Below are 23,551 nucleotides of genomic sequence, written 5' to 3' on the forward strand. Positions count from 1 at the left end.
TATTTGTCACATCTTAAGTTATTTTTCTATTGTGTGTAATGATCTGAACTTTTACCTGTGAGTTTCTGCAGTGACTGTGACGTCATGCCCTGCCTGCTCTGTGATTAGCCTGATCAACTACACCTGCAGCTGTGTTAATCACTTATGTGGCTGCTGCCTATAAATGCCTGCCTCAGTCAGTGCGTTGCTGGCAGATTCTCAAACGCCTTCATGTGAATAGACCAGCTCAGCGGTCCTTGTTTGCCTCCCTGTATGTGACCAATTTGTCTTGTGCATTCTCGCCTGTTGCTTTCCCCTAATCCGACTCTCATCTCTGTATCTGGACCAAGCCTGCCTGCCTTTGCCGCTGTCTGGATGATTCTGGCCATCTATTCCTGCTCTCTGTGAAGGTAGACGCTTTTCTGCACCTCTCCTCCCCAGACCTCTCCTGCTTGTGCTCTGTCTGCATGCCGCTGTGTAACTCTCTAAGTGCTTTATCTGCAAATCATCCAAATCGAAAACTATGGATCTGATCAACAGGTCACTCAACACAATTGATCCAATTGTCTCAACGAGAAGACCAGGCGCAGTAGAGACAAACTGTCCGGCTGAGACATGCTGCTGGGTACATCGTGGATTCCTAAGGAGTTTGGAAGATGGCGTGTTTGTCTATTTTGTCCATCGAGGATTTGGAAGATAATTATATAATTTGATTTTTGATAACAGGATTTCTGCTTATTGGAGCTGATTGTTACGTTATATATTGAGAAAAACAGAAGATCTGGGTGCTAATTTAGGCCATAAGGTAAGGCTGCTGGGAGTTTGTGAATGTTTGAACCGTGATCACCCAGACTTAGTGATTAGTGAACAACGCTGCAAGCTGGATGCCATACTTGCACAGTATTGCATGCAAGCTGCGGTTGAACTGAATGGTGGAATGGAAAGACCCTGAGGAAGGTTCTAGCTCGGTTTACGGTAGAAAGTCCAACAATTTCAACTGTTTGGGACTTGCCATGAAGACGGACCAGCAGAGACTTGAATGCTGACACAAATTTTGCGGCCAGCCTGACACAAAACAGTCTCCTTGTTATTAAATCTGATGCCTGATGGCTAGCCTTGGAGCTGGCTATCTCAAATTCTCCTGGATGTTATGCAAACAAAACGCTCTACCCCATCCAGACCCGCACATGACACCTGTGACGTCAAACAGGGTCCTTCTTGAACTGCTGATGATATAATAATAATAATAATAATAATAATAATAATAATTGAACTTTATTGATCTCACAATGGAGAAATTCACTTCTGCATCTTCCCCATCCCCTTGGGGAGCAGTGGGTTGCCATGTAAGGTTCCTGGGGAGCAATTGAGGGTTAAGGGTCTTGCTCAGGGACCCAGAGTGCCGTGACTGGGGATTGAACCGGGTACTTGCATCCTTCTGTGAGTGCAAGCATGCTGCTCTAACCACTAGGCCACGACCCCCCCCCTCAAGTCATTGCACAAAAGCACCTTATTACCATCTAATAAGGTGCTTTTATATACAATATATACTATATATATATGAGAGGACATAGAAAGAGAGAGAGATAAATAAATATGTGTATGGTGAATATAAAAATCAATTGGTTAAAGCTAAACATTGTGGTCTTCATTATTTCATAAAACCATGTGAACCTTTTAAGATCTGGAATAGACTCAGATTAGCAACAGACTTTTGGGGAGAGCATTGAAGAGATGAAATTACTAATATGAGGGGGAAAAAAGTCATAGGAGAATAAAGTGGTAATATTACGAGAAAAACGTCATATTATGAGAATTAAGGGGGACATTTCCAGAATAGTCACAGTTTGCAGAACTATTTCAGGCCTGGGCCAGGTTATATTCTTTTAATTATATTTTATGTTTTACGAGAATAAAATCAGGAGAATAAAGTCAAAGGGATACGAAAATAAACTCGTAATATTGCAAAACTAAAAATATTATGAATATGAAGTATATTTTGAGATTAAAGTCCATCTGATACTGTTTAAGTGTTTGATTCTAACTGCAGATTTGCCACATTCAACATGGCGGACGCTTTGACGCATTCGTAGCGTAGGCAGAACCCGGCCAACGACGCGTCTACAAGTCAATGAACGTGTGGGAGTCAGATGGACCAATCAGCTGCTTTGTCTCAGTGACGTCCACCGGAAGTGAATCTAAAAGGCTCCAGCAGCAGCTGGAAGACGGTTAAGGGTCCATTTGTGGAGTGTCAGCTGAATCTCTGCGTAGTTTCAGCAACAATGTCTTCAGTTCAGCATCTGAGAGAGTTTATCAGAGAGCGACTAACTGCTGCTGCTGAAGAAATCTTCTCAGAGGTTGAGAAAACCATCGTCCGCTACGAGGAAGACGCCAGACTGCTGGAAAGCTGCTGGAGACCCCAGATAAACACCACCAGCACCGGTATGAAGCTACAAAAAGTGTCTAATAAATCAGTTTGATCAGTTTCTAATCTGAGCTCTCAGCTTTCCAACCACACTTCAGTCTCTGAGGCTCCGTTCACACCTGAAACTAACATCCTCCCAGTTCTCCTCTGCTGCTGCTTTCTGGTTTCTGCGGTCAATCCAGCCGTTAGCTCTGTGGTGAAGATTAGCTTTCCCTCTCTCTATCTCTATCTCGCTCTTCTTCTTCTCTCTGCGTGTTGTCTCTTCTGTGTTACTCTCGTGTAGTGCTCGCTCTCTCTCTCTCCTCTCTCTCGTCTCTCTCTCTCTCTGCCTCGCTCTGTCTCTGTCTCTCATATGTGTGTGTCTCCTCTGTGTGTCTCTCTTTGTGTGTCTCCTCTCTCGCTCTCTTCTCTCGTCTCTCTCTCTCTCTCCTCTCTGTCTCTCTCTCTCTCTATTTCTATCTACATCTATCTATATATGTATATGTATGTGTGTGTGTGTGTGTGTGTGTGTGTGTGTGTGTGTATATATTAATTACTACTTTCTCACACAGACTGTAACCAGAGTAAATATTTCATAATTCTACTGTAGATTTTCAGAGAAATACCAAGTCAGAGACTTGAATCAAACTAATGTCAATTTACAGGCAAGATAAAATTTGCCATTATTCCTACATACCAATATATTTTATAGTAACTTTTATAGTATAGTAACTTATAAAATCTTTTTTCAAGACAGAATAAACACACATATATATATATATATATATATATATATATATATATATATATATATATATATATATATATATATATATATATATAACAGGTGAACAGCCATGTAACAAATATTGATTCTTCGCTCATAAAGATGCATGCTTGCTTCATACTGCATGCATGAAGCGACAGTGGAGAGTATTAATTATTATTATTAAATAATAATAATATCCAGTCTGTGTTTTTTCCACACTATTTTTTCATTTTTGAAACGTTTCGACTTGGAGCCAACGCCGAAATATATAGTTATTTAATATCTTAAGAGCATCATTTGGGTGAGATTTACCGACCCCCGACGGTCATTATTCGACGTACACGCAGTTTTACGCTTCAGCTCCTTAAGGATTCATCTCTTTATCTCGCAGACACTTGGACCCTTATCCATTTTTAATATTCTACGTCGATATTCAGCGTACTTTTTCTAGCTATTCGTGGTGGAATTGTAACCGGTCCATCCCTATAAACGCGTCCTCTGCGCAACGCTGCGCCTCTTTTAGTTCCATTTCCACTTTTTATTTTTTCAACTTTTTTAGTACTGCAATATTAAATGAACCCCCTTGTGAAAAATGTGCATGTTTAATCCAATTATTTATGCGTGCCATGCTTTCAGGCCTTAGCATTGCTTTCAGCATTAAATCAAACATCTCACCCTGGGGAAAGGATTGGCCCTGGAACCTTTACCTTTGTCCCATTATTCAGACTTCTCTGCATTCAGACCCCCGTCTTTTTTTTTTTTTCTTTCTTTTTTTTTTTTAAAGGTCCTCTGTGAGGTCGACCAACCAAATGAAAGGCTTCACACTTATTGGCCATTCAGAAATAATGAGAGAGAATTCTCCTTTTCAAATCTACCTACGTCTAGTAGGGTAGGACGATGTATAAAAAAATCTTATCGATAAAATAGAAATCATATTGATCGATATTGATAATTATCAACAAATTAAAAACACATATTTTAAGTGTAACCCTGGCCATATTATGTGGTTGCTTTGCGATCTATTTTTAGAAACAGAACACGCAAACACTGAATTCAATCTCAAGCCATTTTTCAACCAACTTCTTACCAAAACTGCAAGTTTTTAAAACAGAATATAGAATGCGTGCTCTCTGAACCCTTTGAAGGGGGCGGAGCCTGGGTCTGCGTTCGTGATTGGTTGGGGGGAAGTAATGGCTATTATATACATTATAGGCTAAAATAGAAAAGGAAGGAAAACTGTTATTATATAGAACTTTTTATTAACCCTTTTTTGTCTATCATTGATATAAATCTATCAGTCGATATATTGTTATTGAATTATCGTCCAGCCCTAACGTCCAGATACAAGTCAGATGCTTAAGCACTCCTGCTGTTTTCATCCAGCACTGAATACTAGACAGCCTCTAGTCCCCCCTGACCAGAGGCCTTCTGTTTCCAGGTGAAAATAATCAACCCCACCTCCCAGCAGGAGTGCTCGTATTTCGGCTGAAAAATGTAATTTAATTTAATGTAATTTAACTTAGACTTTAGTCACTGTTCTGTATTTGTGAATCCTATTTTATTTGCTTTAAGGATTGAATATAATGAATTATTTCTATAGGCTTTTATGTATTACTATTTTTATGTTACAGTTTTGCAGATTTTACTCTTATTTTAAAATTTCTTGCAGTATTTTAGATAGGGTTTAAAATTTAAAGCTTGCAAGCGGTTTTAAGCATTGCATTTAAAGAGTGCGGAAAAATAATCATCTCACCGTCTCATGACAAGAAAAGTTCAAATCTGATCCCGCGCTGACGCACCAGAATCGTCCTGAGACCAGGAGCCCCTCTAGTCCCTTTAATCCTTTGGGTGTCTTACTATGGGGAAATTACCTTTGAGGCAGACCAGCTCAGGATTTACAGAAAAAAGGAACAAAATTAGCAAATAAAATGGCACTCATGTACAGCAGACGTAATATTTACAGGTTCTTTCCCACATTAGAGCGTGAAAAAGATAAAAAAAAGAAAAGAAAAAGTTTGCACTCCTCCCTGGGTGAGTGAGATAAATTCAACCAGCCTTGTCCTCACACTTCCAGTTGTTTTAAATTGTTTCATTATCGCCCTGACTGTAGATATGAGAAGGTTTATGCCAGTAGATCTTCACTTTAATTCATTTTCTCACTTTTAAACATCAACACATCTGCCTTATTTAAAGGAAATGTTCTTTCTTTTTTTAAAAGTGGCATAGAGAGATCAATCTGTGTCTCGTCATTTTTATCCCCCAGAAAACCAGAATGAGTCTTTAAAATGCTTCAGTCATGTTAGTTTAATAAGAACCGTCTGTGGCGCCAATAACTGTGGCTTCTGAGATTAAAAATTAGTTAAAAATGTTTTTTTCTAAGTGTGGCATTTGTTCGTCGCTGAATAGATCTCGTCGTATTAAAGTTTAATTGTTCATTTTTTGTGTGTTTTTGGGTCGAAGCTTTTGAAAATCTTTACCCGGGCTGCTAATTAGCACGGAGGACACTTTACCCTGAAAACTTCACCTTCTTTGAAATGAAACACAACAAACTAATTTTAACTGTGTGACAGCTACAGTCCAGGGTTTCCCGGAACATCCAGGCTGATGTGTAGCCTGGTTTATACGTGACGTATCCGCGAGGTCCGTCCCGCTATACTGCATCATTTTGGATTCTATGCCTCTCCTCCTGGTAAAATGTTTCCGCACTGCACACCTGGGAAATGTTCTAACTAGAATAGGCATAGGAGTGAAATGCTGCCCTCTAGAGTCTAGGAGAGAAGTGCTACTTGAGTGGAAGAACCGCACAGCATAAATGCAGCATTTTCACGTGGAACATGTGTGCGTCAAGCAGAAACCAACCTTGAGACAGTCATCAGTTAATTTATATTAATGATCTCTTTCTTTGTCCCCACAGACCTCCAGAAACCACATGTCTCCATGGAGGAGGAAGCTTCTTCCATCCAACATCTCTGCAACCAGAGGAGAAGGTCCAGTCATGACCAGGAGGAAGCAGAACCTCTGTGGTGTGAAGAGGAACAGATGGAACCAGATCCTCTTCTGATTGAAGAACAAGGGGAACCAGAACCTCCACTGATTAAAGAGGAAAAGGTGGAGCCTGAGTCTTCATGTGCTAAAGATGAACAAAGGGAACCAGAATCATTAATTGAAAAGCAAGATAACCCAGAACTTCCACTGATTAAGGAAGAAAAGGAGGAACCAGATTCTTCAAGGCTTAAACATGAACAGCAGAATCCTGAACATTTACCAACTAGAATGGATCAGGAGGATGTCTGCAGCAGTCAGGAGGGAGAGCAGCTTGTCCAGAAGCAGTCTGTTGCTCTAATGGAGACTTTTATTCTTCAGGAACGTGAAGGAGAACCAAGAACTGAGCAGCTTTCCTTTCATATCTCTCCTGTAGTTCAGACCAAAGACCAGGAAGGAAGCAGCTCCACTGGGTCAGAGAGTCAGTCTCGTACTGACACAAAGAAGAGATCTTTAAAATGTGACGTTTGTGGAAAGTCTTGGAAGACGAAGAGTCATTTGAAAGCTCATTACAGAACCCACACTGGAGAGAGACCTTTTCCTTGTCAGACATGTGGAAAAAGGTTCTCTCACATGTGTTCTTTAAAAAATCACATGAGAACCCACACAGGTGAGACCCCTTTTTCTTGTCAGACTTGTGGAAAAAGTTTCACACGTATGAGTAATTTAAATATTCACAAGAAAATCCACACAGGTGAGATGCCTTTTCCATGTCAGACATGTGAAAAAGGTTTCTCTCACATGTTTTCCTTAAGAAACCACATGAAAATCCACACGGGTGAGATCCCTTTTTCTTGCCAGACATGTGGAAAAAGTTTCTCTCGGATGTGTTCATTAAAAGTTCACAAGAGAATCCACACAGGGGAGAGACCTTTTTTATGTGGAATATGTGGACAAAGCTTCACTCAAGGGGGCGGTTTGTATCTTCACATGAAACGAAAACACAAATGTGAGAAGTAGCCGGGGTTATTTTGTTGCTTGTTTTACACAGATTTGTAAGCATAAATATGATTATTTATTTTCTTGGTAGTTTTCCAGCAGAGACCCACTGCTGCCACCTTTTGGCTTCAATAGAGACTAATATTTTGCAGCTACTTTTTTTTTTTTTTTAAATTAAGTCAAAGAATCCTGAAAAAAGGGTGAAAAAAGTCCTAAATTATCCATATGACAGACATAAATCGAAACGTCTACATTTTTTATGGATTGCAGCTGGTTTTAGTGTTGCACACACACCTCAGTCAGTAACATGTCCTCCTGGGGGCTAAACTTCCTCCAGTTCTTCCAGTTAACGCTGGTTAATGTGTGCTGTGGGGATACCATGAGTGTCTAAGAAGAATTAATAAGCAGATTTAGAAACTAGAGTGCCGGATTAAACTTTACTCAGACGTAGAACTGCAACTACATTTCTACATAGAGAAGATTCAACCGTTTGCTGCAGTGGTTTTAAGGCCTTCTGGCCATCAAATGTCACTCAGCCCTACACCGTGTCCACACATCACATTGTATAAGCACATCTGACCTTCACTGGTACATTTGTTTCTATTACCACTATTATCCAAGATTTCAAATCCTGCTCAACACTGCCTATAAACGGCCACAGGGACATTATAGGTGTCCAAAATGCAGATACAATTACTCCCTAAAACTCTCTCTGAGAAACAGAATGTAACAGATTTAAATGGACATACAAACCAAACAGTTTGAAGCGCTGAACTAAATCTGAAGTAATTAGCTGTTTAGGAGCTGTGTCATCCTCAGAGTCACTGTTGTTCCTCTGAGGGCCTGAACTAACTGAAGTGTTGGTACACAAACATAGACAACCACATGCTTCAATAGAGGCTAATATTTTAAACAAATGCACCTACATTTTTAAATTAACTCAAAGAATTAAAATTAGTTCATACATGTTTCCACTGTACTGTCTATAGAATATATTGCGAAATGTTTAATATATTCTGTATTTCTACATTGACCAGAATTCTTGATTGTTTCAGCGAAGCTTCTCGTTTCTTCACCACTTACTGAGCTACTTACCTGTGTCCTCCATGGCCGTCTGAAGCTCCATAATTATGTGATTTCTTCTCCTTGTTTGGGCAAACAAATTGTAAATAGCTTGTGCTTGTATAGCCATGTATTAGTCCGATGACCCATCCGTTCACATGCTGACGGTGGTGAGCTATGCTAGTAGCCACAGCTGCCCTGGGGCAGACGGATGGAGGCGAGGTTGCCATACATCGGTGCCATTGGGCCGTCTGACCACCACCCAAGGACACAACGACTGAGGCAGTCATTGGGAGGGATTGAACCGGCAACCTGCCAATTGCAGGACAAGCTCCCTAAGCCCTGCTTCACAATAATTCACATTTTTTCTTTTTCATTTTGCAGTTTGGTCATCTGTGATCATCATTTCTGAGTTTACCAACTGATCCATCTTCTCTGGAGGCATCAAAGCTTAAAGGACAAAAACAGATTAAAAGCAGAAATAAGAATAAAAAACTTATGCAAAGTTATCATAATGTTTCATATTTCAGCCCTGACCACCATGTTTTGCCTTGCCACTTAAATGTAAACATAAAGCCAGCATAAAGCCAGCAGGGTGGTACACTCTCCTCCTCCTCTCAGATTCTCCTGCTGTCATCCTCTCTCCCTGATAGTCAACTGGAAACTCTCGTAAATTGAACCTTTTGCAAAGACACCACAGCCTATAAAACATAAGTTTGTTCTATTTATAAGTTGCTAAAATGTTCTTTAGCTACTGGAAAGTTTGACTTGAATTATCTTTGATTTAATTTGCTGTATGATATGGTATCTTACCTTTCACTGCGTTGATGTACTTCACCTCTAGTTTTGGTATTTTGTCCGTTCTCCAAATAACGTGATGCGTTGCATCTTTAGTCAGACTGATGTGAGGTGCCATCTTAAACTGCAAAGCGTATAAATATGCTTCAAATCAACATTTTTATCAAGCATGAAAACAGAGTTTCTAAACACAACAGCCAAATGTCATGACTGTTTTTTTTCTCGTCACTGAAAATGTTGCAGAAAATGCACATCCATTGATAAATATTAATGGATTGGACCTCCCATGACTATCATGTGGGAAAATTACAACAGCATGCCAAGAATTAGAAAAATAGACACAATTCTTTGCTATTAACGCTCCAACAACTAGATAACAAGCTCCAGGGGTGAAACTCTCATTTCACAGATCAGTAAAAAGTTATAATTTAAAAAAAAATCAAGAAAGTGGTAAGGTCGGCTAGCTTCACTTTGACAACCTGAACATGTACATTTGGTGTTTTTCAGTTCAGTTAACACTAAAACAAGGTGTGACCCCCCCCCCCCCCCCCCCCCACTCTCTGACAGTTAATCAGTAGAGCTAATCAACCACCGCTGGTGTTCATGTGTTCACTTAATAACAGCAGAATACTCATCAAGCCTGAAAACACTAAAAACAGTGAAAACAGACTAAATGTTCTGTTTGTGTTGATCTACTTCTTTGTGCGGCAAATGCTTGCATGTTTTTTGCCGTTGACTCCTGATACACCTGAATTTAATCTCTGCTTTGTTGGTTGCTATGGCAAACAGTAAGGATGACAGAGATTGGGTAAAAACAATACAAGTGGTTTTGAGTTGTTCTATTTTCACTATTTTCCCTTTGCTGTGGAGAACCGCAGCCGCTGTGATTTCTAAAAGTTTAATAAAGGACAAAAACTGGACTAATTCACTCGTTTGTTTGTTGAATGTGCCGATGTTCCTAACCGTCATGACATAGGATGAAATATATCATTAAGCAGTGGAGCTATTGTTTATTAAAATGTAATAAACTATGTCTCCTACAGTGGCAATTGTGTAAAATTGAATTACTGTTCAATATAGAATACATTTGTTTAGTATCTTGACCGAACTCATCGAAACCCAACTGTTTGTAGATTTATATTAATGAAGAATGCATATTTTACACATTAAAACATTAATGCATAAAATATGCAATGTTCTCAGCTTTATTTAAGCCATATTGTATATGAATCAGATAAGAAATAAGGCTACTACAATCACTTTTGTGACAGATTCATGGCAATCCTGCATCGGAACAGTATGGTTTTGTAGACATGACTCAGTGCATGGTAATGCCGCCTGAAGGTGTGTGTCACCAGTTCAAAGTGATAATGGTTATTCATGAGACTGCCATGTTCTTTTACCAATTTTAGAAAAAGGTGACTTGTATAGCCACACCCATGTATCCCATAGCCATGCATCCACGGGGGAATTCACGTATGATTTCAGGCTAATGACAACAAAATGACTTCAGTGATCAAAATTTATTGTAGTATGATGGAATTTCCCCATATGTAAATTTAAATTCATGTTTTATCTCTCAACACTGACAATTTTAAAGCAACAAACGGATATGATATGCCAAGTTTTCACCAAACCTTGGACTGAGGTTTTAAAAGAGGATGTGCTGCCCCTAGTGGAGGAGTTCAAGTATCTTGGGGTCTTGTTCACGAATGAAGGGAAGATGGAGCGGGAGATGGACAGATCACTGTGTTTTTAAAACACATGAAGCTAACAGGCATAGCTACCGTTATCATCTTTGAAGCCAAGCGTTGCTGATATAGTATGAGTGAGTTTTTTACGGTTGTAACAAACGTTATTTCCATAAGTGTTTTATACGTTGAAGGGATAATGATGTATGTGTTCTACGGTCCGCTCATTAAGAATAAATGCAGCTTAAGGCCTTTAAAAAAATAGAGTTTTGTTTTAATAGTGCTATATGCATTATTACCACATTAATTTGGAACATTAATGTTGATTTAATGGTGTTTTGTACAACTTTAGGATTCACCCACCGATTGCTACAGCGACCCCTAGCTTCCTAGAGGAATAATTGCATTAACAAAATCAAGCATCCTAAAGCTACGGATTTTACTGAGCAAATCATTCTTTAAAATGTTATTTCTCCAAATAATGTTTTGTTTAACTCAGAATTTGCATTGTGAAGGGGTTAAAACACACACCATGACCAGTTAAGGTAATTTAACCTCATTCCACATTCTTTACGGTGGACTTTGGTTCTTTAACTATGATCTGCAGGGAACATTGTTAATGATGGTCATCAACTATTTTACTTTGTCTTTTTGTTTCTTTTGTGTACATAGTTTCTTAGCTTCCTTTTATCTTCATTCTGCTTAGTAGTGTTAAGTTTCATTAGCCTAGTAGAGAGGATTTGTTGATTGAAATATATTGTTCATTCAGATAAACAGCGTTACATAGTGATGTTCTCTGGATGTTTATTTATTTGAATTAAATTCTTGAACTTTAAGAGAAGTTGTCACTCCTTTATTTTACATGTGTGCAGAGTTTGCTGTTAAAAGATCGCCAAAGCTCGAATTCATCCCTTTTAACTATTGTCCTGATATCAGCTGTTTGGGCTGATATTCACCGGACAATACCTAACAAACAGAGAGTTATTTATTAAACATTAAATAACCTTAAACAGTGTATAATATTACAACAATACAATATTATGATATGTATGTATGTATGTGAATAGATTTCAATTCATTATAAACCACACTCCAGACCAGTCAATGGCAGCAATGCACACCTCAATGTTTTTTGCCAATTGCCAGTAAACATCATAAGAAGAAATGACTAGTCAAAAAGTACATTTGAGGATAGCTTGCTTTATGTTTTGATTAGTCAAAATTCTAATTAAAGATGCCTTAAATTACCTCATAATTCAAAATAATTCAAATATATTTTTAGGCAGCAACTAAGATTTGTTTTGTGCAAATTAAATTTCAGATATCTTGAAAGCAAATAATGAATTGGCAAAATTAAGTTAAAGATATCTTGAACACTTTTTATCCCAGACGTTCTTTGTTTATCATACATCTTTATCATTCTTTTTTTCTGTCCTGTCTGGCAGTGTTGCATTAAGAATTGTTGTCACAATGCCAAAGAGAGCTCAACAGATCTCGGGAAGGTAGAAGAGAAAAAATAAGAAAAAGATAAGACAAAATTCTAAAAAGGAGAAAAGGTGATATAAGAAGGATGGGAAAGGTAGAGAGTAATATAACATCCTCTGAGTCTGCTTCTACACATGCAAGGAGAGATATAAAAAGAACAACAAAAGTAACCATTAAAGCAGGAAAATCTGACTAGGTGGAACTGATAGAACATCAGTCATGATTATGTTTGTAAAACCTTCTCTTGTACATCCTACTGCTGTTCCTGCATTTCCCCACAAAGTGTTTTTATTACAGATTCTAGTTTGTTTTCTCCTTCATTGTTTTATGATGCAAGTGCTGGAAACCGAACTCAGAATCCTTGTTTGTGATTCTGCTCTGCTGCTCCACTCCAGTCCAGCAGGGGGCGGTAAATGGACCAATCAGCGGCTTTGTCTCAGTGACGTCCACCGGAAGTGAACCTGAAAGGCTCCAGCAGCAGCTCAGCTGGAAGACGGTTGTGTTGTATCTATTTTTCAGCAACAATGTCTTAATTTTAGCATCTGAGAGAGTTTATCAGAGAGCGACTAACTGCTGCTGCTGAAGAAATCTTCTCAGAGGTTGAGAAAACCATCGTCCGCTACGAGGAAGACGCCAGACGGCTGGAAAGCTGCTGGAGACCCCAGATAAAACTCCCCAGAATCGGTATGAAGCTACAAAAAGTGTCTGATAAATCAGTTTGATCAGTTTCTAATCTGAGCTCTCAGCTTTCCAACCACACTTCAGTCTCTGAGGCTCCGTTCACACCTGAAACTAAGAGTGTCCGGGATCAGATAAGGTGTCCCCTTTGTCCTCCGTAGTCGGCAGATTTAACTAGAACGGTCTTTAAGTCGGTATAACGAGTCGGAAAGTGTAACAGGATGGTACAGCGACATTGAGCAAAAGCTCATATTTTTTACTGCAGCAGCTCTCTGTTATTCATGTGACATTTAGTCCGTCTTACAGGTGCTGCCTGTTTATTATCTAGACCAGGGGTGTTAAACATACGACCCGCGAACAATTTAGTCCGGCCCGTTGGCTAAATGCATTATTAGGAAGAAAAAAAAATTCCCCAGTGTCCGGTCTGGCAATGTGGCAATAAGAATTGTTGTCTTAATGCCAAAAAGAGCTCATCAGATTTGACTTTCACAAGTGGAGCAGTACTGCTTTTGCCATAGTGCTCCGCTTAATTTATGAATGTGAATAGTTTTATTATGATTCATGCGGGGAATATCTCAAATGATACGGACACTACAATGGGAAAGTAGGAGAGGAAAGGAAGAACAATAAGAAAAAAAGAAAAGGCGAAGGAAAGAGGAGATAAAAGGAAGAGAATGATAAAACAATTATTGAAAAAACATGTACTTCGTTTAATTGAAAATCTGCAGTTGCTATATTGTCCACGGGCGGCGCTGTGTTTTAATTAGCAGATTAAGCTTCAGGTTTGGAAAATTGATTTTAAATCATTTCATAATTTTTATCTGTTTGATGTATTTTGTCATGCAGGACAGTGTTTTTAAGTTCCAAAAAATGTGAATAAATGTTTTTCAACATTGTACAATCACTGTGATCAGTTCTTATGGATAATGCACTTAAGTAAATGTTTAACTGAGTAAAAGTATTGTTGAAATTGCACATACTTTTCTTAAAACGCTGAGGTTATTCATAATATATTGTGTAAAAGTGAAATTAATTTAATATAAAAATCAACAACAAGTCCACATTTATTAGTTCTATTTAATCTTGCAAGGAGTTTACTCATGTGGCCCTCTTGAGATCAGATTAAGCTGAATGCGGCCCCTAAACCAAAATCAGTTTGACACCCCTGATCTAGACCAATATGACTGTGTGTGTGTATAAGGTAGGGAACACTCTCCAGTTCATGCTAATGATATAGATAATACTACAATATACTCTCGATTTTGAAGGAGATTGAATGTAAAGGAAATGTAATTTAGCATAAATGTGTACTTACAACAGTAACTAGTTGATTTAAGGTAAGTACTAATATCAAACTTTACCAAAACTACACAACCCTGTCCTTTTCTTTGTTGCTTCATTATCCCTGATCTGTGTGTGATCCGTCCATCTTTAGCTGTACAGCGGCTCCTTCTGTAGTGACGCTATACTGAACTGCCTGACAGTAGGTCCATTTCAAGCTTTTAAAGAAGGCTGCATACACAAACCCTCTGGGGGCATTTTTAAATCTTATTGATAATTTAATACTGCACTGATATAATGATTTTATAGATGCTTCAAAATAAAAAATAAATAAAAAGCCTGTGCAGTTGTGCATCATTCAAAAGATAACATATATATATATATATATATATATATATATATATATATATATATATATATATATATATATATATATTTAAGCAAATATTTATTTTCTTAGGACAATGGACACTTAAGGAGTCCAACTTGGTGTCTTACAATTTTATACTTGTTTACACTTGTTTAAATACAATATTTTTTATTTAACTGCACTGCTGAGTTATTTTTATCACACAGAATTTATACAGAAAACCAAATTTTGCGCTTTTCATTAACATCAGATGTAAATGCGTTATCCCTCTCTTTGTGTTCTATATGCATCCATACAGGTAAATGATTGTTAATTTAACAGCTCTGAATGTGACTCACAGCTTTAAACCGCTGCTGTGTTGGTAGAAAAGTGGGGACTGCAAGGCATGATTGCAAATCGCGGAGCAGAGAACATTCTGCAGACGTTTAAAATTTTAACTCAGTCAACATTTATAAAAAAGCCATAATTTCTAGAATTAGCTGCCAAAAGCGGTTGTTCAAGACGTACACAGATAAGAAACGAAAAAGTAGCTCCATCTCTAATATTTTAATCTGTTTTGTCAGTTGCTCTGTCTTCTGAAAAAGGACCTGGTTAAAAGTATATATACTTTTCTAAACTAAGCAATACTGGAAATATAATAGGTTTAAACATTTAAATGGACAAGCTAAGGAAAACTAACAAAACATCTGGATAAATTTTTTGTAAAAGTTGTGAAGTGAGAGAAACCAGGGTTTTATTTTAACAGAAATAAAAGCATTTGAAAATCAGAGGGGGTAAGGATGACCACTTTTACAGTTTCAGTGTTAAGAATATTTGCTGGGCTTAGCCCATCGCTACACTTTTTTCTTAAACCAATTCTAATTTAGTCACGTGCGTAATAAAACTTACCCCGAAATCCCTCATCCTCCATAACTGCTCCATTCCGTCCACATACGCGCACGTCCATCTAATGGAACGACTACGCTGTTGTTTTAATTAAACCATTCCACGTTCTCCGTGACTTCTCCCAACGTCAGCATAGCAAAAAAATTAGGGCTGGGCAACGATTAAAATATTTAATCGCGATTAATCGCCCTGATTAATCGCGATTAATTGCATTGTATTTACAAACTCCAAGAATGAATTCAAAAGTAGTGTAAAGAGCACTTTTATTTTAATGTTCTGCTGCCATATGAACAAAAGTGTTGTAACATTTGTAGCACTTATCAGTAACACATATTTAGTGTAAAGCTCAACTTAAACATGTAAAACAAAAAATAGCAATAATAATAAATTAAAGCTTATTGCCACTGACAGGGAATTCTCTTTATGGGGAAAAAAATCTACCAAAAACAATTTCTGAGGTAACAGCAGGGAGCAGCATTACCATTTTATGTTCAATACCAAAGTTTAACTTGGCAGTGGTTACAACTAACTTATTTCTGTCATATTCGATGCTGGAAGAACTTTAAACTGAAATGCTTGCTAACTCGATATGCTTGCGTTGCTTGCGTTTATTTGACGTTGACACGCGGTTTTTTGTTGTTGCTTTCTCGCGTGCATATGGTGAATGGCAGGGAAAAACAGGCAAAAATACATGGATACTTTGAAACGAGAAGCGACTTCACCGACGGCGTCTAAACAGACCCCCCCCCCCCCCCCACCCCACCCCCCCGCTCCGCACAAAACTTGTTCTGGCCGCCAACTCACCGCCTCGCCTAAGCAAATTCCTGCGGGAAACGCCGCCTTCCGCATGTCGGCTTTGTTTTTTTCCGGCCAGCACCTTTCTTACTCTGAATCCGAGGCTGGGCTGACAGCGAGGTTATTGGCGCATTATCGCCACCTACTGTTCTGATTCAAACCCCTACAACGCAGCAACAGACCTTCACAAAATAAAAGCATGTGAACAACATGCGTTTACGCGCGTTAAAGAAAATATCGCCGTTAATAGTCTAATGAGTTAACGCGAAATTAGCGCGTTAACTTGCCCAACCCTACAAAAAATAGGAACTTAAATTGTGTTTCAACATTTTTTGAGAGTTTATCTTGACCATGGAACATAAGAAATATGTAAAACGATGTAATTTTTAAATGACAATGTTTTATGAAATTGTTATTCAGGTTCGGAAGAGATCGGCAAAAACACAAATAAAAACACAAACACTGTTACTGCTAGGATAATAGTGCCCGTATTTATTATTCCCAACAGAATACAGCAACACAAAACAGCAAGCACTTCTTAAACACTATTTCTGCTAGAATAACTATGTCCTTCATTATTCCCCACAGAATATAGCAAAGTAGCAAGCATCAAAGCCAACAAGCTTTCAAACAGGCGTGATGTTCAACAGGTCTCTCCCCATGGCACAGAACTGGGAAGTCAGTCAGTCCGGTTAGAGCGACATCAATGCGGCCGGGCATCCTCACATGGCAGACTTCACCGCCTGAGGGCGGTTCCCTCCTTTTTATACCCATAAACAAAGTATCAGATGGGAGTGAGAGTGGTCAGTTCTCTCTCTCAGCTGATCTGTTCGTCCCATTTCCAAAACATGTTTCCAAAACAAAAACCGTTCCCGGCATCTCAGCAGTGTGTGAAGCAAAATAACATTGCGAATACAGCAAAGCAAAATAAGGAATACACAATCCGTCTTTCTCACAACACATTGTCATAAGTTCCCACCACAAGTTACATGTGGTTCTCGGTACATGAGAAACATAATAAAACTAGGTCTGGGCAACGATTAAAATTTTTAATCGCGATTAATCGCATAATTTGCCCGATTAATCATGATTAATCGCATTGTATGCGCAAACTCCAAGAATGAATTCAAAAGTAGTGTAAAGAGCACTTTTATTTTAATGTTCTGCTGCCATATGAACAAAAGTGTTGTAACATTTGTAGCACATATTTTATACTGGATATTTTCAACCCATCTATTGAATTTAGTGCACTAGTTGATATTTTCTTCATAAGAGAACAGCAAGCACTGCAGCCAAAATATGGCCTTTTTTGACCTGCTGTATATTAGCCAGTCCCTAAGCTTAATGTATCATGAAACTGTTGACCTTATGGGTATTGTGGTTTTTATTTTATTATTACAATTAAATAATAATAATAATAATAACAATAATGTTATGTTCAGTGTTTTTTCGCTAATCCACCTCTTATATATTTCAATCCTTATGTAATTTTGTCCGTGTTGTGTGCACCTGCCTGTTGCTTTAATCCTATAAATTTCCCCGTTGTCGGATACTAAAAGGATTAGCTAATGTTATCTTATCTTAAATGACACTTTTTAATTTATGTACTGGGTTCTTTCAAGGTCTTAATTACATTTTCTGTGTGGGCTCCAGTAACATATAATAGATAATATCTACTTTGAAAGTTAACATGAACTGCTGCTGAAGATGAACACTGATCTACCTGGATGTTCCATGGAGGACTGAAACGCCTCAGTCAGAGACGTCTGTGGGTCTGTCGGGGCAGTGAGAGAAGTTTCGTCTCCTCTCTCCGTTTCTGTGGCTCGACGTTTTCATGTTTTTTTCATGTGCTTAGATAAATTTGTTGTGTTTCCACTGAAATGAACCGGCTTTTTACAAAACATACAGCATGATTTCATTTACGGTATTAAAATAAAGCCAAACGGTGCTACTTCCCCTGTTCATGTTTTTCCGCTGCTGCGGTCTCTCTCAGCAATGTGATTGTTTGTGTGTTAAGTTTGTGTGCGAGCTGATTGGGCGGGCCAGGTTGAGCCTGCGTGCTGATTGGCTGGCGCCGCTGAGCCATGTACGAGAGGGGAGGGGGAGCAGCAGAGTGCTGCAGTCAGCGCGTGTGACACTGCCTGAAAGCATGTGAGCAACATGCGTTAATGCGCGATAAAATAAATATCGCCGTTAATAGTCTAATGAATTAACGCGAAATTAACGCGTTAACTTGCCCAGCCCTAAATAAAACTAACCAGTTTTTCCCAAAATACATTGTCAAAGAACAAAAATAATTCTTTAATATATCAGACAATAAATAAATGTAGTCCTTAACGCATTTCAGGCCGTGAACCCGTTTATATTGGCCCCATGTGCTCGGGCTGTGGACGCGGGGACCTCTGCATTCGATATGTCACAAGAAACCCCTCCATGCAGCCTCGTCTCAGCTGGAAGGCGTGGTATTCAGATCAGCTTTTCTCCAGTAAAACCTGAGAAGGATACAAACAGCCTGTTTCCATGGTAGTCAGCTGCTTAAGTTCCAATGTTGGAAATGGGAAGGGATGCACTTATTTTCGATTCTACCTACACACACTATGTGGTGGTTCTCCGAACTTCAGGGGGATCCTCTCGCAGGGGAAGATGGGTGTTCTCCCGAACGCTGCTAAGGCAGCGGGCGAAAAGCGAGCATTTGTCCATGGCAATGGGGTTTTATACAATGGCCCCCAACTGTGAGAACAGTCCCATTATGCCTTTAAAAGTCTCATGTTTCATGTAGTTTACAACTTGTAGTCTAATTTGACTCCCTATAACTGTTGCATAACATCCCTCCTCAGATCTGATCATGGAGAGCCGATTCTCCTTTTTTGAATTTGACAATGGGTTCTTTGAGAAAGCTTCCTGGAGAGGAAGTGAAACGTCTTCAACTACGAAAAACAAGTCCAGTTGCTTTGGGTTTTTTTTTTTTTTTTACTTTTTTTGGAATGACCATGACCTGGACGACTGAGAATCTTCACCAGCAGAATGGGTTCTTCAGCCATGATCTGGGACAGTAAAGTCACTGGGCTCTTGTGGACGAGAAGACAGTTTATTCAAAGTTCAATTCCATCAGAAGCTTGTCTCTTTGAGGGATTGGGGCATGTTTGGCAGAGAACTGACCCTAACTATAAAGAGTTCATTATAGTTTGAAGGCTTCTCTTGCAGACGACTGACCGTAGTTAAAGTATATACTGCATACAACACATTTCTAAACACAATCGTAAAACTGTTTTTAACCTTCATCATTTCTTATGTCCCAAATCGATACGGATTCAAACAGAAAAAACTGTGTTAGAAATTATTTTCAGCCTTATCATATGATGTGGCATGACTAGTATTGGGATCACTTTTGGAGTTGTTTGCCTCGCCGCAAACTATGTGAGAAAATCTCTGCAGATAATTTCAAAGTTTTCCTTTGTGATCATTCATTGGGAATGGCTCCTTTTCAGTTTTGCATTGTGGGAAGTTTGATTTTTATCTGGTTGTTTAGGTTTTCATGGCAGCCTGTCTCCACCCCTTTAAGTCTGCTGGATCACTGGAGAACTGGATTTGTGCCTTTTTTTTAGGCCTGTTTCCTGTTTGGAGGTTTAAGATTATTTCTTCTTCTGTCTAATTGGAATCTAGTTTCTAAACAAGCTGAGTATATCTTCCAATCTCCTGCAAGGAGAAGTTATTTTCCCTGCAATGCATTGTCACATCATATTGTATACTTTCACGTAGATTATGACAGAAAACAAAGACTTAAAAAGCGGGTCCTCTTCCGGACCTGGAGAATTACATCCTTGAGAACAATAGAATAGAATAGAATTCAACTCTATTGTCATTGCACTGTCACAAGTACAAAGCAATGAAATGTGTTCTCTGCTTTTAACCCATTACCCTTGGGGAGCAGTGGGCTGCCATGTGCGGCGCCCGGAGAGCAATCTGGGGTTAAGGGTCTTGCTCAGGGACCCAGAGTGCAGGCAGTTGGGATCGAACCGGGTACTTGCAACCTTCTCAGAGTGCAAGCGCGCTGCTCTAACCACTAGGCCACCACTCCCCCAAACAACCGTTCCCCAGGAGTAATATTCTCCAGCTGTTTCATTTTCTTTTTGAAAAACGGCAAAAGCGTTGGCAGAACTCTGACATGTGGGGTGTATCTTTTCATAGTCGGCCCCTCAGTGAGTGACCGGTGGGTGGGGGGGTGGCGTGTATGTCCACACTCATTTTCTATCTGTGCTTGTGTTCTCACAAACAGAACAGATCCACATTCCAGTGTCAACCAAGGAGTTATCTTTTAATTCATTGAACAGGTATTTCTAGGATTCTACCAAGAAAAACATTAACAACAATAAAAAAGCTTTTACCATAAACCTTCTTGACGGGTACCCCCCATAAAACATCATGTGACTCCCACTTAGCCTAGTATCCCACTAGACGGTTGGGTAAATTTAAAGCTTTGAGTGAGCCTGGGGACCCCCATCCTATGTAGACTCCACTCAGAAAGTTTACAATTGTAATTAGAACTTAGGTAACTCTTACTGCTTTAAGAAACATACATGATTAATACAAAAACTGATTATATATTTCCATAATATGGGAAGTTGTATGACCTCTTAGATGTCGAAGTGATGTTTAACACAGATATTGTACATAAATGTGGCATTCAGTTCTTTCATCTTTCAGCTAAGAATAAAACACAATCAAAGAAGTCAAAAACACTCTGGTTGACAATGTTGGGACCAGTGCAGACACCAGCTGTCTGACTTAGTAACGCGGGCAAAACACAGTAATGCCTGAGACTAAAGGTAGCTTGTTAGTTTCAAGACGGGACGTCCTTACCTTGAACTTTGCATGCAGCAAAGGGTGGTGATCCCGCAGAGGCGCTATCATGTTGGAAGTGTTCCCACCCCTGGCTTTCACTGGTCTAAAGCACGACTTGCAAGTCGGGCAACCATCCTCCTCCAACTCGTTTCCATCCGTCTTCTTTGGGTGTCCACAATACTCCCATACACATAGAATGCAGACAAAGCACCCCCAGGCACTCGTCCGCATTTCAGGGGACTTCAATCACGTGACTCTGTATGTACACACAAAAGAAACAAAAGAACAAACTAAGTAGTTGAAAACATCATCATACAAATAATTCAGTGAATTGTGGGTTCACTGCACATCTCAGAGAACCAAAGTTCATCTTAAAGAATACGGAATGAGATTAAATTAGTTTAACTAATTTAGAACATCTGATGTGTTTCAACCCATTGACAATGCAAATCTGAGTTACATAAAACATTACTTGAGGAAATAACATTTTAAAGAAAGTTCCCTGTAAAAATCAGTGACCTTTTAGTGTCCTAAAGGTTACACAAAACATGATTTACTCAACATTAATATTCCCTATTAATGCTGTAATAAAGCTTGTAGCACTATCGAACAATGGTTGAGCAAAAACAAACATTAGGTTTACAACAAGCTGAAGTGATGGTAACTTGAGTTAGTAGAAGCTAACATCACTAAGGTTAGCGGGAGCTCAGTGATAACTTTTAAAGACTTTAAAGCTCTATTTGGTCATCATGAGCGGGCGGGGAGGGGGCTCGGACTGTGGAGACCCCAGAGGAGTACCTTGGCTCCTGGGTCAGCTTTTCTCCTGCAAAACCTGAGCAGCGTTACAAAAGCTGGTTTCTGTGAAGGTTGATTCGTACTCCGGCATTTGATTACGCAGACAACAGACTGCAGACTTAGCTTCGATCCAGCCTGCATATGAGGCGGGTCTCAGAACTCCATTCCGGTACAACGCAGAGGAAGAAGAGTGGCCTCCCCTATACAGCTAAAGCAGCAGGCAAAAAGCGACCAATTGGTCATGGTAAGGGGGTTTTATGCAGTGGCCCCCCTGCTGTGAGAACAGTCCCCTATTTCCTGTAAAAGTCTCACTCATGTTGTTTCCATCGTACAGTCTGATTTATCTCACATGGTTGATTACGCAACACAAGAGTCAGGTGTATTTTCTCACGCAGGTAAATACACACTTCTGCCAGGAGACAAGAGAGCACGCCTGCTTTGGCACCCAGGTGTTACGATTGGCAGCACTAAATTCTCAAATAATCGGGAATAATGAGTGTCTTTTTCTTTTTTTCTCACAGACCTCCAAAAGCCACATGTCTCCATGGAGGAGGAAGCTTCTTCCATCCAACAGCTCTGCAACCAGAGGAGAAGGTCCTGTCATGACCAGGAGGAAGCAGAACCTCAGTGGTGTGAAGAGGAACAGATGGAATCAGATCCTCCTCTGACTGAAGAACAGGGAGAACCAGAACATCCATGGATTAAAGAGGAAAAGGAGGAACCAGAACCTCAATGGTCTGAAGAGGAACAGATGGAACTAAAGCCTCCTCTGATTGAAAAACAGGGGGAACCAGTACCTCTGTGGATTAAAGAGGAAAGGGAGGAACCAGAACCTCCACTAATTAAAGAAGAAAATGTGGTGCCTGAGTCTTCATTGGCTAAAGAGGAACAAAGGGAACCAGAACCACAGATTGAACAGCAAGAGAAACCAGAACTTCCACTGATTAAGGAAGAAAAAGAGGAACCAGATTATTCAAGGCTTAAACATGAACAGCACGATCCAGAATATTTAATAACTAGACAGGAGGATGTTTGCAGCAGTCATGGGGGAGAGCAGCTTGTCCAGAAGCATTCTATTGCTCTAAGGGAGACTTTTACTCTTCAAGAAAGTGAAAGAGAAGCAAGAACTGAGCAGCTTTCCTTTCATATCTCTCCTGTAGTTGAGCCCAAAGGTCAGGAAGGAAGCAGCTCCACTGGGTCAGAGAGTCACTCTCGTACTGACACAAAGAAAAAGTCTTTAGAATGTGACATTTGTGGAAAGACTTGGAAGAAAAAGAGTGAATTGGAAAAGCATTATAGAACTCACACTGGAGAGAGACCCTTTCATTGTCAGACATGTGGAAAAAGTTTCTCTTGTATGAGTTATTTAAATGTTCACAGGAGAACCCACACAGGGGAGAGACCTTTTACTTGTCAGACATGTGGAAAAAGTTTCTCTCTATTGGGGTCTTTAAATGTTCACAAGAGAATCCACACAGGTGAGACTCCTTTTTCTTGTCAGACATGTACAAAAAGTTTCACTCAACTGAGTCATTTAAATGTTCACATGAGAACCCACACAGGTGAGATCCCTTATTCTTGTCAGACATGTGGAAAAGGTTTCTCGCGTATTGATCATTTAAATCTTCACAAGAGGACCCATACAGGTGAGAGACCATTTCCTTGTCAGACATGTGGAAAAGGTTTTGCCTGTTTGAGTAATTTAAATGTTCACAAGAGAACCCACACAGGTGAGA

General features: G+C 39.4%; 1 protein-coding gene across 5 annotated transcripts in view; it reads left to right on the top strand.

The window, feature by feature from the left end:
- The first annotated feature begins 2,171 nt into the window (after positions 1-2,171).
- LOC105922212 (zinc finger protein 182) overlaps positions 2,172-23,551 on the top strand; it is a 61,189-nt gene continuing 39,809 nt past the window's right edge. For 3 of the 5 annotated variants that reach the window (XR_004930041.1, XM_036133477.1, XM_036133478.1), the window contains exons 1-3: positions 2,172-2,402; positions 12,835-12,853; positions 22,337-22,987. Coding sequence is in view for 4 of the 5 variants with exons in the window: in XM_036133477.1 (XP_035989370.1) it covers positions 2,262-2,402; positions 12,835-12,853; positions 22,337-22,987 (811 nt within the window). In the remaining variant the exon portion in view is untranslated. Of the gene's footprint in view, positions 2,403-12,834; positions 12,854-22,336; positions 23,294-23,551 lie in introns of all 5 variants that reach the window. The other 2 variants (XM_036133480.1, XM_036133479.1) reach the window with 2 other exon arrangements.

The sequence above is a fragment of the Fundulus heteroclitus genome, unplaced genomic scaffold (genome assembly GCF_011125445.2).
Source record: "Fundulus heteroclitus isolate FHET01 unplaced genomic scaffold, MU-UCD_Fhet_4.1 scaffold_63, whole genome shotgun sequence".
Classification (NCBI taxonomy): domain Eukaryota; kingdom Metazoa; phylum Chordata; class Actinopteri; order Cyprinodontiformes; family Fundulidae; genus Fundulus; species Fundulus heteroclitus.